The 15,735-nt window shown below is 43.9% G+C and overlaps 6 protein-coding genes across 6 annotated transcripts; 3 read left to right on the top strand and 3 right to left on the bottom strand.

The window, feature by feature from the left end:
- Window positions 1-1,086: 1,086 nt before the first annotated feature.
- EAF01_006055 (uncharacterized protein) lies at window positions 1,087-2,611 on the top strand (the record flags this gene model as incomplete). Its single annotated transcript, XM_038914309.1, has 2 exons — window positions 1,087-1,282; window positions 1,335-2,611. The coding sequence occupies 2 exons, from the start codon at window positions 1,087-1,089 to the stop codon at window positions 2,609-2,611; spliced, it is 1,473 nt and encodes a 490-aa protein (XP_038770758.1).
- Window positions 2,612-4,478: 1,867 nt separating this feature from the next.
- Window positions 4,479-5,249, bottom strand: EAF01_006054 (uncharacterized protein; the record flags this gene model as incomplete). The annotated part of the gene is made up of 1 exon (XM_038914308.1): window positions 4,479-5,249. One exon carries the CDS (start codon window positions 5,247-5,249, stop codon window positions 4,479-4,481), a length of 771 nt encoding a protein of 256 aa, XP_038770757.1.
- Window positions 5,250-6,605: 1,356 nt separating this feature from the next.
- Window positions 6,606-8,726, top strand: EAF01_006053 (uncharacterized protein; the record flags this gene model as incomplete). Its single annotated transcript, XM_038914307.1, has 7 exons — window positions 6,606-6,866; window positions 6,945-7,170; window positions 7,236-7,425; window positions 7,515-7,596; window positions 7,909-7,968; window positions 8,125-8,370; window positions 8,544-8,726. The coding sequence occupies 7 exons, from the start codon at window positions 6,606-6,608 to the stop codon at window positions 8,724-8,726; spliced, it is 1,248 nt and encodes a 415-aa protein (XP_038770756.1).
- A 472-nt stretch (window positions 8,727-9,198) lies between these two features.
- Window positions 9,199-11,156, bottom strand: EAF01_006052 (uncharacterized protein; the record flags this gene model as incomplete). The annotated part of the gene is made up of 4 exons (XM_038914306.1): window positions 9,199-9,708; window positions 9,765-10,552; window positions 10,606-10,897; window positions 10,977-11,156. 4 exons carry the CDS (start codon window positions 11,154-11,156, stop codon window positions 9,199-9,201), a joined length of 1,770 nt encoding a protein of 589 aa, XP_038770755.1.
- Window positions 11,157-12,191: 1,035 nt separating this feature from the next.
- EAF01_006051 (uncharacterized protein) lies at window positions 12,192-13,386 on the top strand. The gene is made up of 3 exons (XM_038914305.1): window positions 12,192-12,564; window positions 12,612-13,118; window positions 13,179-13,386. Exons 1-3 carry the CDS (start codon window positions 12,404-12,406, stop codon window positions 13,258-13,260), a joined length of 750 nt encoding a protein of 249 aa, XP_038770754.1. The 5' UTR covers window positions 12,192-12,403; the 3' UTR covers window positions 13,261-13,386.
- Window positions 13,387-13,596: 210 nt separating this feature from the next.
- EAF01_006050 (uncharacterized protein) lies at window positions 13,597-15,579 on the bottom strand (the record flags this gene model as incomplete). Its single annotated transcript, XM_038914304.1, has 6 exons — window positions 13,597-13,663; window positions 13,881-14,015; window positions 14,101-14,945; window positions 15,014-15,118; window positions 15,183-15,325; window positions 15,408-15,579. 6 exons carry the CDS (start codon window positions 15,577-15,579, stop codon window positions 13,597-13,599), a joined length of 1,467 nt encoding a protein of 488 aa, XP_038770753.1.
- Window positions 15,580-15,735: the final 156 nt, after the last annotated feature.

Raw genomic sequence — 15,735 nt, 5'->3', positions numbered from 1 at the left:
TTATTAAAGATTTTATAAAAGTTTTAAATTTGTATATAATTTTTATATAAATTTAAAAATCGATATTTTAAAGTTTTAGATTTTAATATAGAAAATTCCTAAAATTTTCAAATTTTCAAAATAAGTTTAAAATGGCTTAAATTATATATATTCAAATTTTTATTATATTAGATTATATATTGATAGAGATATTAATAGGCTAAAAAAGCGATTTTTGGTATAAAAGGGTGGCCCAAAACAGGGATGGCCCGAAAGTAGGGTGGTGTTACAACGGATTAGTAACAGGCTGTAGAATCACCAACGTATAGGCTATAATGGTACTATAAGCCTCGGTGATTCAGCTGCAGTATACCGGGGGACGCTAGGCACCCAGGAGAGCCTCAGGCACGTATATAGTATTAGTCATAGGATACCCTAGAAACATAGGACATAGTTCCCAGGACAATAGGTCCTAGGAAAGACAGAACACAGTAAGCAAGAAGGCTTCACTAGGATTAGTAATGTCCCAGGGGATTAGCCCCAGGACAAAAGAATAAGCTAGGACACCAAGAGTCACGGGATTAGTGTCCCGTGATGGACAGCTCAGGAACGACAGCGCTCCAGGAGCGCCCGGCTGTCCCAGCTGTCCAAGTAGGACGAAGATCTATATAAGGGAATGGGTTTCATTACAATGTAGAGCTTCGTGCTCAAGATCAATCATTAGTTTCATACTATAGTTACGAGAATTGCAACCAGTTACAACCTTATTGAATTCCTACTTGAAGTCTAGTCTAAACCACCTCGAGAGATCTCTAGACACTTCCACGTGACCCTAGAGGCAGCTCCCGTAACAGGTGGTCGATTTAATTGTAGCTTTTCAAAAGACCTAAAAATACTAGTGAACTTCAGAATGGGTCGAATTACGTAACCCTCAACTCTGGTGCTCACAGACCACGCCATTCATCCCAACTACTAACTTATTTTATGTATGGCGGGGTGGTCGGTTCATTGTTTCATCATAAGTACAGTACCTCTCTAGTAGTCGCCCACACAAAGACATCCATCACAGCAGAATTACAATTTTGGTTCTGGCAATCATAATCAAAAATGGATTTCTATTCAACTTCGCAGTACCCCGAGGGGGTGATCAGCTTCCTTGATACCGATCTTTACAAGTTAACGATGCAATGCGCCGTCCTAAAGTACTTTCCCACCGTTCGTGTGACTTACGCGTTCAAGAATAGAACGCCGGAGAAGAAGTTGTCAAGAGCTGCGTTTCGTTGGTTACAGCTTCAGATTAGCAGTAAGAGCTCACAGCTAAAGTATTGAATCTGAGAGGAAGCTAATAAAAATAGAACTGGGGAATATTGCGCTCAAAGACGAAGAATTTCGATTTCTCCAAAATACCTGCACATACTTAAACCAACCTTACCTCAAATTCTTGAAAGAGTTCCGACTAGATCCACGAAACCAGATCGAGGCTACTTTTGTAGCAGACGATGATAAGGGGAAAGATGAGGACCTAGGAGAAGTTGATTTGGTGGTGAAGGGTTTATGGGTCGACACTATTTTGTACGAAATCCCATTGTTGGCTCTAACCAGCGAGGCATACTTTAAGTTCATGGATACGGATTGGACATACGATGGACAAGAAGAAAAGGCACAAGAGAAGGGAATATCACTGTTAGAAGCTGGATGCATTGTGTCGGAGTTCGGAACCAGAAGAAGAAGAGATTATCACACTCAGGCTCTTGTGTTCCGCGGATTGGTCAAGGCAAAGAAAGTAGGAGAAGAGCGCAAGCTGACAGGAAAGATTTCGGGCACCAGTAATGTTCATTTGGCTATGAGATTTGGAATTCCTCCTATAGGAACTGTCGCACATGAATGGTTTATGGGTGTCGCAGCTATCACGGACAACTATAGAAGTGCTACTGCCACCGCGTTGGACTATTGGGTTGGATGCTTTGGTCAAGGTGTTTTGGGTATTGCTCTTACAGATACTTTTGGTACTAAAGACTTTCTCCGGGTCTTTTCCCAGAAAATCCCATCTCTCACAACTGCCACTTCAGGGGCAGCTGCTACATTACCGTCGGCTACTACACTTACAACTAATGGAACGGCTAGTACGAATCCACCCTTGGATGCAGCGGGAGACAAACCGAACGAGGATACCCCAACATTTGCGCAAGCTTTCACTGGTGTACGACAAGATTCCGGCGATCCGGAAAGCTTTGTAAAGAAGATGCGTCAGTTCTACGATGAACAGGGCATCAAGGACAAGAAAACAATTGTCTTTTCCGATTCTTTAGATGTCGAGCTTTGCATAAAGTACAAACAAATTGCCGAAGAGTCAGGATTCCAGCCTACCTTTGGCGTGGGCACATTCTTCACAAATGATTTCGTTCACACAAAATCAGGCAAAAAGTCGACGCCATTAAATATTGTCATAAAATTAAGCTCTGCTGATGGTAAACCGGCTATCAAGATCAGTGATAATATTGGAAAGAATATGGGTGATGAGAGTACTGTTTTGAGGGTTAAAAAGGATTTAGGATATGTTGAAGAGGAATGGCAGGGAGGTGATGAGACAACAAGATGGGGAAAGGAAGGGGCGGATGTTGGGACGAAGTAATGACAATTTCAGTACTTGGGTCATCACACAAAGTATCAGCGTGTAGTTGGATTCACTGCATCAATATGGTCGGCGTTTGATGGGAATTTCTTTTTCAATTTATCTTTAGATATCAAGCCAATTTGGGATAGAGAAGCAATTGGTTAATTGCTATCATAGATCTTTCGACGGACGTTAATGAGAAGATTTTTCATGATAACAATAATTTTTACTGCTCATTCTCTATGTGCTCTAGCCACTTATAACTATATGGCGAAAGGTTTGACTAGGGGTATAGGTATAATTGTTGTTACCCAGTGGTAAAATAATGTCAAATTTCATTCAAATGTCAGGTTTCCCAAAAGTTATAGCCGCTCTTCTCAAAGATCTTTCATGTTGAGGACACGCCGAACCGACCAATATCACAACGCTTGCTGGCTTCTGTTTCCTATATTCAAATGGAGTCTAATAAATTCGGTTTTCATTCTTTTGTGTCCAAGGAGATGTTGTTATTTCTCCCCCCAACCCTTGAAGGAGGCAATATCCTTCTCTTGCTCACAAATCCACAACTTAGCGACTCATCATCCTCCATACTCGTTGCTCACGAAAAATACCAAGGCAAGCTGATGGCCTCGGGACTCAAAGTTGTTAGTCTAGTATGAAGAACTCATATCTCATATATCGAATTGGGGAAAAGCGAGACGAGCATGTGATGGTCACAGGGTTTTAATGGAAGAGGTGTCTATCATTGTGTTGCGAGGAACGATGGATAGTTATATGACTGCTTATGAGGGATGATTTATGTTTGTTTTAGGAGTAGAATGTCGGGGTGCTGCTTTGAAATTTGTTGTAGTGCTATGTTTGAGGGAGGGAGGGAGAATTTATGTGTGCATGCATACTGGGTGGTTAGGGTTGTATATTTTATGTGTTTGGAAGATGGTTTTCTGATGGATGCTATTGAGATACGGATGCAGAATACTCATCAAGAAAGGGGATGCGGGAATTGGCGCGGTGAGATATTTTACTGTTGAGGAGTGAGCTGGCCGTCTTGAAAATGACATCGTTTGGGAAGGATTTGAAAACTATGAGAAGGAACGGTGGAGTAATTTCCCAGACATTTTAATGCGGCAGATCAAGTTGGGAAAGATGTTCTTGATATTCTTAGGAAGGAGTTGTATTCAGAACTTTTCCCTCTCTTGTGTGATTAATGATTTTCCGTAGCAAAGCTAGCTACATGATCAACCTCAATGCTTTCTATTATGTACATTTTCGTTCACACTAGCTCGTTTTTGATCCTGCGTCTGCGGAGCACGATACTTGGTGCATAGGCAACAGCGTCTTTATATATTCAAAATCTTGATTACACCGTGAAAATTTACCGTCTGTAAACTTTCACAATGTACCGTCCAGTGACTCGATCTTCTATAAGTCCTGTGAAGTCATCCTGAGTATAGTAAGTAGAGAAGCTGGAAAGACATTTGGTAGGCATGTTATTGTAGTTGTGACTCCAGCCGAAGGACTCATAGATAGAAATATGAAATGTAGAGATTAAGTCCTCTCCATTTCCGCTCATGGATTGAAATATGAGATCACTTTGCTCACTTATTGTGTCTTCGGATATTATATGGGCATTGGCGAACTATCACGTCCTATATTTCAACGCAGCACTGTTCATTTAAACAAGTTGGTATCAAGGTTTGGGTATCCAAATGAACTGTTACGTATTTTTGAAGAATGATATGCAGGTACATAAAGATTTGGAGATGAGCCAGTATTTGCATTCCGTTCGAGTACGGCATGGATCACGGCATTAATACCCATTGCCAGAAGAGAAAAAAGTGAAAGTAAAAGCAAAAATAGCCCTTTCAACACTTCGATCTTCCCCTTTTTAGCCTTCACGGCGTTTTCTCGCGCTCACAACGGCAAATCCGGGATTCTCCAAAAACGTACTCCAAAACTCGGGATCCTTTTTAACAACCTCAGTATCCTCAGGGCGTTCCGTTTTGATATCCTCAAGGCCGAAGGCTTCGTGCATTTTTGTGGAGCCCGAGTAACTAGTTTCCATCAAAGTCGCTTCAAACTCGAGTGGTGATTCTAATTCGAGCACATATCGCATCTTCACTCCTCCAGGAATATTCTCTATATCTTTGTACCTGAGACCATATTTGCCGGTGGTGGGAACGATTCCCCTGGGGTCGCCACTTCTAACACCCACAAACCGTCCGCCGGGCTTCAGGTTCGCCACGACATTGGCCCACATCTGCTCAAGGGCTTTCTCACTGGGTGCATGATCAAAAAGCCAGTTCGCCATGACAAGATCATATTGGCGGCCTTCGAGAAGATTGCCAAGGGGTTCAGTCAGATCGGCTTCGAGCCACCTGATCTTGTCACGACCAAGCGATGCTTCGATCTCCTGTCCGGCTTGCAACATTCCGGGGGTTATATCTACGAGGTCGACAGACTCTGCGCCAGCATCAAGAACTTGGCGTGCTCTGAGTCCAGAGCCACCGCCTAGATCCAATATCTCGAGTCCGGTACAGTCCCCAAGTGCCGAAGCCAAAAGCTGTGTTTCTAAGATGCCTGATGGAAGTAAAGCAATGTCATCGTAACCGTGTGCTTGATCAGTGTACTCTGCTTTGAGTGTTTGATAGTCTGACATGATTGTGAAGCTGATTGGAGTTGGGAATGAATTTAGAGATTGAGTTTGAATATGAAAACATCTTGAATGTGGCTACCAAGGGCTTGATATATCAGTATGGTTACAACGATGCGTGCGTTGTCAGTTGGTGCAATTATCCGGTGGGATTGATGATCTTTAGTCAACCGACACTTTGTATTCAATGACATGGAATCGAACCAATTTGGTTCGCTGAAGTATTCGTCGCCGGGTGCCTCAGCATATGTATTGAGTAATGTGTTATGCAGAAATCAAAAAGGGTGTCGAGAATTAAACATGATCGGCTCTAGCGTGTGAGCTCCCCCACGAAGCTCACACTTCCGGTAGCTGAATCCTTTCTCCACTTCCTTTTGTAGAAGATTGTGTTCCCCCCTAGCCTATGACCTCGATTTTATGGACGGCTGTATGACATTCTTCCATCGGAAGATATTCCCGGTGAGCTGCTTTCTTATTGGAACTCATACCTCACATCGGGATCATAACCTAAGGAAGTATTCCGTCATTGTAGATGTTGAACATAGTCATCCCATATGTCATATATGCCATCCTTCGTCGTCAAATTCATTGTGACCATGGATCTCCTTCGGTGCGCACCTGTCTCCCTGTGAACGTCTTGTAGCCATGATTCCGAACGGCGTCAATTAATCAGCATGTTGGATAGTCTTTCAGCTTTCTGATTACGTTCCTGACTCTGTCTTACAGTATCAACGATGGGTGGTATTGGGAGGATTATTGTCGAATAGTATCGTCCTTCGTGTTGCTGTTCGTTACCATCTCTGCTTACTCAGCATAACTCGTTACACGGCAAACAAAACTTCCTTCCTACAAGAATATAATACAACAATCACATCTACTGATGGCATGATACATTAAAGAGGTGACATCTAGTAACACATTATATATGCGTTTTCTATCAATTATAGATAGATGACTCTTGACTCGTCACCAATGAAACTTACCCCTCACTAGGTAGGTAAGATTAGCAGAATTTGTGCTAGCTTTCAAGTGAAAGTCTCCTTCTTTCCTTCCCGTTTTGTTCTATAGTCGGAGCAACATGCAATCTTCATCTTCGTATGAGGTAAAAGTCAGGCAAGGGCGGTGAAAACTAGGTGTTTTCTCAACAGCTCAAAGTGCATTCATTGGTTCATTTTCCCCCGCGCCCTTTCTTCGATGTTCAAACCCCTCACTTCCACCAATTTACGATCCACTCTTATCTCTGTCCATGTACTCCACGAATTAGCCTCGTCCTAACATCAAATCTATCCTCTCTCATCTGTCTACTTCTTTGTGAACTGATCTGAGAATTCTCATTCATCCACAACCCAATCCTCATTAAAAATGACAGCCTCAGAAGCAGTCCCTCCAGCCAATGTTGAATCCATAAGCCATCTCACCTCCTCCCATATTTCCAGCATGCCAGACCCACCAAAGGCCAAAGACCTGAATGCATCACACATCCTCATCACCAAAACTACCTCTCCAAGACCCGTTCCCGAACCTGACAGTAAAGAAGTATGGGCTTCAAAAAATTGCACTGATCACATGATTGCTGTGCGATGGACTGCCGACGAAGGATGGCAGACCCCTGAGATCAAACCCGTGAATTTGCTCCCTTTCGTTGTTCTTATCCTTCTCGAGTACCTATATAAACACGGGGCAATACTGATGTAGGGATAGTATGGGCCACTGACAATGATGCCCACAGCATCTTGTCTTCACTATGCAACTCAATGTTTTGAAGGCATGAAAGTCTACCGTGGATTCGATGGGAAGCTCCGACTCTTCAGGCCAGACAGGAACTCAAAACGTCTGTTGATGTCTGCTCAACGAGTGGTACTTCCAGCTTTCGAACCCGTAGAATTGGAAAAGTTACTTTTGGCTTTTATGGCGGTTGACGGTCCTCGTAAGCGTTGATTCTGGCTTCCATCAGTATCCGACTCAGTGGGCCAAGATACTGATATGTATTAGGTTGGCTTCCCAAATCCCGACCGGGAACATTTCTCTATGTTCGCCCTGCTATTATTGGGGACGGAGAAGAACTTGGAGTTACTTCTCCTTCTGAAGCTTTACTATTTGTCATAGCTGTTTCATGGCCAGACCTATCGGGTACTCCTCCTGGGACACAACCTAAACCTCCGGGACTCAGGTTACTTGCTTCGTAAGTCACATCTTGGACTACGTTATTAACAAACATCTCAATGAAGTTGTTGGGACATGATGACTAGACTATTATTAACAGTTTTGTAGTAAAGAGGACACTCGCGCTTGGCCTGGTGGCTTTGGATATGCTAAAGTGGGAGCTAATTACGGCCCAGCATTTGTAGCTCATGTAAGTTTGCTTTGATATTTATGCTTATTGGGAGTATTCCATCTTCAAGTGTAATTTTCACATCGAAACCCAAAATTAGCATTGTGTCTTGGAGGCCCCTTGGTTTATACATCGCTTTTTTGTTCGCTTAGAGCTTCATGGGATACTTAGTTTGCATCCGAAGGACTACATTTTTCTCATTATTCTCAGTGATCCATTAAGGCTTTCAATTGCCATTCAATTGTACACCATTAGTTATCTCTCTTACCTATCCGTGTGTTATGTCACCAGGAAAAATACCTTGTGTAGGTCTAAGCTAATCATACCTTTTAGATGGCGGGTCGCAAGCTCGGTTATGATCAAATCCTTTGGCTCTTCGGTCCCGATTATCAAGTTACTGAAGCCGGAGCAAGTAACTTCTTTCCTCATTGTACGTATCTTCGCCACGAACCATAGATTCTTTGAATATCTTCCATTCGCTCTTCATTCATCCCTTCATCCTTTCCTCATCAATCCCTCCTCTCATTTTATACCCTAACAACCCACCAGCTCCGCGACCCCAAGACCCAAGCCCTCCAGCTCCTCACCGCCCCTCTAACCGAAAAACTAATCCTCGATGGCGTCACCCGCCGAAGCGTCCTCGATCTCGCTCACGAACGTCTATCCCCATCTTCAAAAGCTCTACCTTCCGATATCAAACCTCTAGAAATAGTAGAAAGAACATACACTATGTTAGAAGTAGAGGAGGCACATAAGGAAGGAAGAATCGTCGAGGCTTTCTTGAGCGGTACTGCTGTAAGTTTTCCCTTCTTCCCTCCTCTTTCCATTTTCTCGCGCTCACTGTCCCATCACAAACGGGGATAAATGCACTCACCATCTCTCATGCTTTTGTCCCTTCGCACCTGTGACTCCAACCTCCTCGTCCTTGCCTACTCACAAGAAACTAATCTCTCCCTCCCATTCAACAGTATTTCATAACTCCCGTATCCGCCATTTCATTCCGAAATCGCAACATCGAGATCCCTATGCAAAACGCAGCTAGCGATAGTGGCGTTTATGCCCAGATGATCAAAGCTTGGTTGTACGATATTATGTATGGGAATGTAGAACATGAATGGGGTGTTGTGGTAGACGAGGATGAATTAGTATAATGTTAGATGGACACCGTATAACGACAGTTACTTAGCTGGCTTGGAAAATCATTGTGGTTATAGATGGGAGTGACACAGAGGTGAAAGGGATTAAAAGGGAGACTGAAGGACGGGAAGATGGGAAGACGTGATAGAAGCTTAAGCTGTACGATTCATAGATTGATAGATAAATGTCTCAGTCAGATATCAATACATCAAAATAAGGATCTATATCAAAAAGTAAAGTCAAATATTCATTCGAATTATTTTGTGCGCCTAAAATACAAACTGTAGCTCCCTAATTTGCATGTCAACTTTCAACCATAAACTCCCAGTCCATCCACAATAACTCAAGGGTAACTGCGAGGTACTCTGAAAAATATAGCAAAATGCACGCAAATACGGAGGTTTCTGATCCCACATTGGTTGAGAAATTCCTCGTCAACTCGTTCTTCCTATTCTCCCCAGCTTTCATTATTTCGTCCCTTCCTATTTACGATTGGCTCCTGGTTGAGCGTTTGTTGACCTCTGCCTTAACAGCATCAGTTCCTGATGCGACGGCCTCAGAGACCTTATCTTTGGCATCGGCAGCAGCATCCTTGGCCTTAGCGGCTGCTTTCTTGACTTGTGGTGGAGGAGTAGATCCGCTCATGCTAACAATACCGACAATGATGGCAATGAGAGTGACAAAGACGGCACCGATACCGGCAGCAGCCTCAGGTACGAACTTGATAGCTTGAATGGGGTCGTTTTGAGCAATGGTGAGGAACAAGTCGAGCTTCTCCTTAACGTAATGAACTGGGTCATCAGCGAAAACAAGATCAGATGGAGACTTTGGCTTGTCCTCAGGCTTTGGAACGGACTCGAGTTCAATCAATTGTTCGATGGGGTGCTTCTCATTGAAGGTCTCATCAGCGAACTTGGCGGCATCCTCAACAGAGTGACCAATGTAAATGTTATCGAAAAGAATATCGCTTTGCATAGTCCAGATTTCGAAACCGATCTGTGACGATGTTAGTGTTAGTGTTATGATTTCAAACGAGAAAATGAGTTACTTACAGCTCCCATTGGCTCGAGGTTGGATGGGGTCTTGTCCTCATAATAGTCTGGGTTCTTGATCTTGCGTGGAGCCCAGACACCCTTGTAGGCTGGGTTGTCAATGAATGGCGCGGTCCACTTGCCCTTGTAAGCTGGGTTCTTGATCATTGGCTTCTCCCATTTACCACATCCAGAAACATCGTCACACTTGGGGTTTGGTACGGTTGGGGCGATCCAATCTCCATCCTCCTCATCATCCCAATCCTCTGGCTTTTGTGCCTCTGGGTCTGGGATGCTGAGAGGCTCATCCTCCAACCAATCCTCAGGCTTGGTAGCTTCCTCATCGACGATTTCAAATGGTGCATCCTCATCCCAGTCCTCGGGCTTCTTAGCTTCTGGGTCTGCGATACGGGCCTCGTCAACCCAGGTATCTGGCTTGGAATCCTTAGCATCATCAATCTCCTTGGGTGGGTTAAATGCTGGAACGAAGTCGTCGGAGAGAAGGTTAACCTCCTTAACTTGCTCGCCATCCAACTTGATGATGGCAGTGTTGTTGGGGTGAATGATCAAGGTGTAAAGTTCGGTAGTCTTGAGGATTCTAGCTGCTGGTGCAGGAGTCATATGCTTCTCCTCATATTCACCAGTTTTGGGGTTCTTGTGGTTAATGATAAGGTGAACCTTGTTAGTGGTACCACACTTGTCTGGTCCGAACATGATAACATATGGAGATGCGTTGGAGAACTCCTCTTGGTGAAGAGCCTTGTTGTCACGGAGAAGCTTCAAGTATGCTCCACCACACTCAAGACCATCTGGCTAGATGTTAGTAATGCTAATTGATAGGATGGAAACAATTGATACTGACTTTGCATCTTGACCTCATATTGAACAACGAGGGTCTTTCCTTTGTTGTCAATCTTCTTGGGGAATTTGGCAGAAATGGCGTGATGGGCCGCTGGGTTCTTGACAACAAGACCCTTATCTCCCTCCATACCCTTGAAGACGTGGGGTTCCTCTACAGCCCATTCTCCAACGTAAGCCCATTCTTCTTCTTCCTTGTCGGAACCCTTGGTGTCCTTTTTGGCGTGGGATGGCTTCCATCTGGTCTCCCAGTCATCGGTGAACTGTTCGAGGAAATCGGCAGTGATTTTGGTAGGCTGTGAGAATTGATTATTAGAAACTATTTTGGGAAAAGCTGGCGAGGTGCATGAAATGTGTAGATTAATAGAAACTTACAGTGAAGGTAGGAAGCTCAATGCCAGTCGAGGTGGCAGATGAGACTGATGAGGAAGCTTCAGTAGCAGCACTTGATACTGAGGAGCTTGCTTCACTGAGTACAGATTGAGCATCAGCATTGACAGAAGTAGCCAAGAGAGCAGCTGCTGAAAAGGCAGCTGTGGTAGTATGGAAACGCATGATGAATAGAAGAGAACTGAGTTCTAATCGACCTTTAGATTGACAAGAATAGTTCTACGACTTTTGATAATTGCTTCCAGAGCTCAATGGATGTTAAAAGAGCAGAGAGGATGAAAAGCGATTGATACGACTTTTATGGTCCTGGAGAAAGTGCTAGGAATTAAGAATATGCCACAGTGTCCTATATTTTAACGTTTACTCGTTTAGGTAAGGTTTACACCTAGTGACTGGCTGGGTAGTGACAAGGTTTGAAGTTTCCCCTCACGAAATGGATTACGGCAGCTTTTACGATAAGTACGAAGTACACCAGTATTGGAATATTTTATATGACGATAGATCAGTGAATGCTCGATTTGAGTCTGCTAACTGGAATCCAAAGATACCTACCAATTGATATGAGAATACGTGTTCGGATTACAGCAGATATTGATTTGTCTACAGATACCGGCAGAGATGGAGTCAAGACCCGAAAGCGAGACCTCTTGGATTGGATATATATCAACATGGACCCCTCTTATTGTTTTCCATTGTAGGGGGTTATCGTAGAGCTTCGACAAAGCTGTGTTGGACAATACCTATCAAATCATTCACCGAGTCACCCAGCACTGATACTTTGTATGACCAGTACTGGTGGTACTGGTGGTTCTGATGGTACTGGTCGTACACATGTCATAATCTATATAACCATCAAATGGATATGGATGGCATAGTGACCAATGCCGATTTGAGCCAGCACTACATAATCCATGGATACACTAAGCTGTCCACATCCTCTTATCTATTATCTAACTACTACCTACGATGTAGATATCTACATAGCAGTCACTTTACCTATGTTAACATGACACAAATTGAGTAGCCAAAAAGGACACCTCATTTCCTCTTTAACTTCAATGCCAACTCTTCCTCAATGTTAGATCAATTCCCAACCTCCTCTTCGTCAGCTACAATACCGGTACTACCTTACTTAAGACGCGGTTCGATTTCTTTCTATCAGATACCTTATCTGGGATTAGCATCCACAGTTAACCTAGGCTGAGTGCAGGGTCTACTTGATATCTCCCCACCAAAATGTCACTAACCAACAAATTATATAGCATGATTTAATTTTCTCCATTCGGAATCTAAGATTGACGTTTTATTTGGAGGTTACTGGAATTATACGGCTAGATTTCATCCTAATTCATGTACATTTCACATATACGGTAGTATTATTACGGAAGAGTTGCCTAGTCTACACAGCAATCATGACTACCCTAAACCCAACTCCAGAATCGGAAAATAATGATCATCTTATTATCTCAGAAGATTCTCAGCATCCCGCGAATCTAATCCCAGAACTATGTGCAAAGTTTTGGCATCTAGGATGGGTAACAGGTACAGGAGGCGGCGCCAGTATTCGTAAAGAGTATGCCCTTCTTCCCTCTCACTCCAACCATAAACTAACCCTCCCAGTGATCTAGTATATCTTGCGCCATCTGGAGTCCAAAAAGAACTCATGAAACCAGAACACATTTACGTGCTCGATATAACCAAACAACTTGATCCCAAACAACGCATCTACCTCCGCTCACCGCCCAATCTCAAGCCTTCCCAATGCACCCCCCTTTTCATGGCTGCATTCACCAAGCGAAACGCAGGTTGTTGCATCCACACGCATTCAAAATGGGCAGTCCTCATCACCCTCCTCCTAGAATCCGCACCCAACACCACCATGTTTGAAATCAATAACATCGAACAAATCAAAGCATTTGGAAAAGGCTACACGAAGACAGGAAATCTGGGATATCACGATACGTTGCGCATTCCAGTTATTGAAAATACACCCCATGAAGAAGATTTGACGGAGTATCTGGAAGAAGCAATGGAGAAGTGTCCGGATACGTATGCGGTTTTGGTGAGGAGACATGGAGTTTATGTTTGGGGGGAGTCGGTACACAAGGCGAAGACTCAGTGTGAGAGGTAGGTTATGATTTCACTATTTGTTTTGAGTGATGTAAATGATGCTGATATCCCATGTAGCTTGGATTACCTTTTCCAAATTGCGGTTGACATGAAGAAATTGGGGTTGCCATGGTTGAGTGATGTTAAACCAATTGCTTGAAGGGCTTTGACCGTTTAAGTTGCTGTTGTTTTCGGAGATGAATTTATGATCTGAAAGAATTATAGATAGAGATACCCTTTTCCTTACGCTACAATGTTCCAAGACGTAGATCTAATGATCAGAAGTGTCTATTTCGTTCATTTTTTGACCACTAGACTCGAAATTTATTCTTAACACGGTGTTATTATTGCATATCTTATCCCACCTAGAGACTTTTGCATAGTCATTCAACCCAACCCTTTCCCACAGTCGGATCCAGACATTCTCTTTGAATCTTCAAACCCCCAAACCTCAAACTCCAACGCCTTCCAAAAACGAAACTCCTCATCGCAAACATCATCGCGACTCTCCCTCATCCCAAAAGAAGGTGTCCGCACCCCCTTGCTTCGCTAACCTCCTATCTCTGTTAAAAATCAGCCTTTGTTCGTTTCTGTGCCATACCATGCTAGGCGATGTATTCCCAGACTATACGATTCACCCTGCAGAAGATGCCCAAAAAACAACTCCCAAAGAAACCTCCCAAAGCACATGGGGAAAAAAAGGAGAAAATGGATTATAATGTAGGTAGGTACAAACCCACAGTTCAGGAAAAGGGAAAGAAAAAATTACTCAATATTCACATTTCCGGATCATCGTATCGATCATGGCCATGTCCGCGCAAACTCTCTCGATCCTGATGCGTTGCTAGTTCGTGGGGTCCTGATGATGAAGCGTGGGAGTGGAAATGATTTGGAGTTCCCGGGGAGGGAGAGGGTCTTGAAGTGGTTGGTGGGTTAGTGGATGATATATCAAATGGGGATATATTGAAAGAAGGGTGAAAAATAATAATAAATAACGCACCTCAGTCCTCTCAATCTCTCACTCTCCCTTTCCCGTTCCCACCTCTCTCCCATCCCCATCTGCACACCTAAAGATCCAGACATTCCAGGACTATTCGGTAAACTCACATTCCCACCCGAATTCACATGTGCTTGTTGACCATTCGGACTTGCTCTCCCCTCAACTCCTCTCCTTCCATCCCCACTCCCACTCCCACTCCCACTCCCTCCTAGATTCAACGGCGGAACAACCATCCCATACTCATCCGCCCCCGGACTGCGACTGCGAGTCCGTCTATACCCCTCACTTCCAATATTCGAATCCGAAAGATGCGAATGATTTTCACTCCCCGCGCCGGAAAATTGTCCCAGCCCGCGAATTTCATTTTCCGTCATGAGATGTCGGGGTTTGTTGTAATATGTTGTTTCGGACAGAGTTGCCGAGGGCGCGATGTAAGATTGGGGGTTGGGACCACCGGGATGATGCGGATTGGGGTGAGTATGGGAAGTCATGTTTGAGGGACGGGAGTTGTGTTGGATGATTTCTCTGATGCTGCGTTGACGGCCGCAGAGGTAGAGGAGGGCGCTGGCTAGGAGGACGAGTGCGGATGCGCCGATGGCTATTCCGGCTATAGCGCCTGGGGATAGCTTGGTGGATGAGGAAGAGGAGGGAGAAGAGTCTGTGACGATTATTGTGGAAGCGGAGGTGGTGGTGCTGGGGAAGTCGCCTGAGGATGAGGTAGACGTCGGACGAGCAGTCGAAGATGAGGGTGAAGTGGCTTCGACGGGGAAGTTTTCGCCAGGACTAAATTGTAACGAGGAGTTCTTCGCATATTCCAATTGATTTGTGAACGTTTGAGTTGAGTTCTAAGATTAAGAATCATCAGTATTCGGAATCAAATCTTGCCCAGTGACATTAAATTAGTCAAACGTACAGCATTAATTACACCAATCATTCCATCCTCACGACATGCCCCTGGAGCCGAACAATAAAAGAAGATTGGATTCGTATCATTAACAACGACTTGGAATTTCGGAGGCTAAACACTCTCAAGTTAGATCATGCAATGACATTTTCCAAATATTCTCAATGAATATACAAACATCATTTAAAACCACACTGATCGGATGAAAATCACTCCAAAACCCCTTCTTGTTGATACCCGTAACTTCATATGGAATACACGCTCTATTGCTTCCATATTCTGCTCTCGCCACGGAATGATTTTGAGGATAAAATCGGAATTCTAACAATCCAGTCATCGATTAGTATAACGCGCATTCTCCATACCAAACTCAACATGGAGACTCCTTTCTCAAAATGCATACCTATCACATCACTAACATTCGCACTCAATTCCGTCGGCGTAAACTGCAATCCTTCGATACCAACCGAAACCACATGCGTCGGCACTGCACTCGACGACGTGCTCGACTGCGCCGCAACCCTATCCGCACCTAGAACTAGTAGCGCAAACCACGCAATTAAGATTCTCAACATATTTCAAACAATCACATCGAATGTTCTGTATTCCAGAAAAGATCTTAAACCAAGACACAAGACACGAGCGAAATGCAGAAACAGAAAGAAAAATCCAGATCGTAGAAACGGCAAACATGGTAAGTAGGTAAGCAGAGTCATTGTCCTACAATCGCT

Source organism: Botrytis porri (assembly GCF_014898465.1).
Source record: "Botrytis porri strain MUCL 3234 chromosome Unknown BPOR_007, whole genome shotgun sequence".
Lineage (NCBI taxonomy): Eukaryota > Fungi > Ascomycota > Leotiomycetes > Helotiales > Sclerotiniaceae > Botrytis > Botrytis porri.
The sequence above is the reverse complement of the archived record's forward strand: the minus strand, read 5'-3'. Positions and strand labels throughout refer to the sequence as shown.

Bases quoted from the DNA above. Each gene is read 5' to 3' on its own strand.
- EAF01_006051 (XM_038914305.1), top strand. From the start codon at position 12,404: ATGACTACCCTAAACCCAACTCCAGAATCGGAAAATAATGATCATCTT. The intron at 12,565-12,611 runs GTATGCCCTTCT...TAACCCTCCCAG, and splicing joins GGCGCCAGTATTCGTAAAGA to TGATCTAGTATATCTTGCGC. The intron at 13,119-13,178 runs GTAGGTTATGAT...TATCCCATGTAG, and splicing joins GCGAAGACTCAGTGTGAGAG to CTTGGATTACCTTTTCCAAA.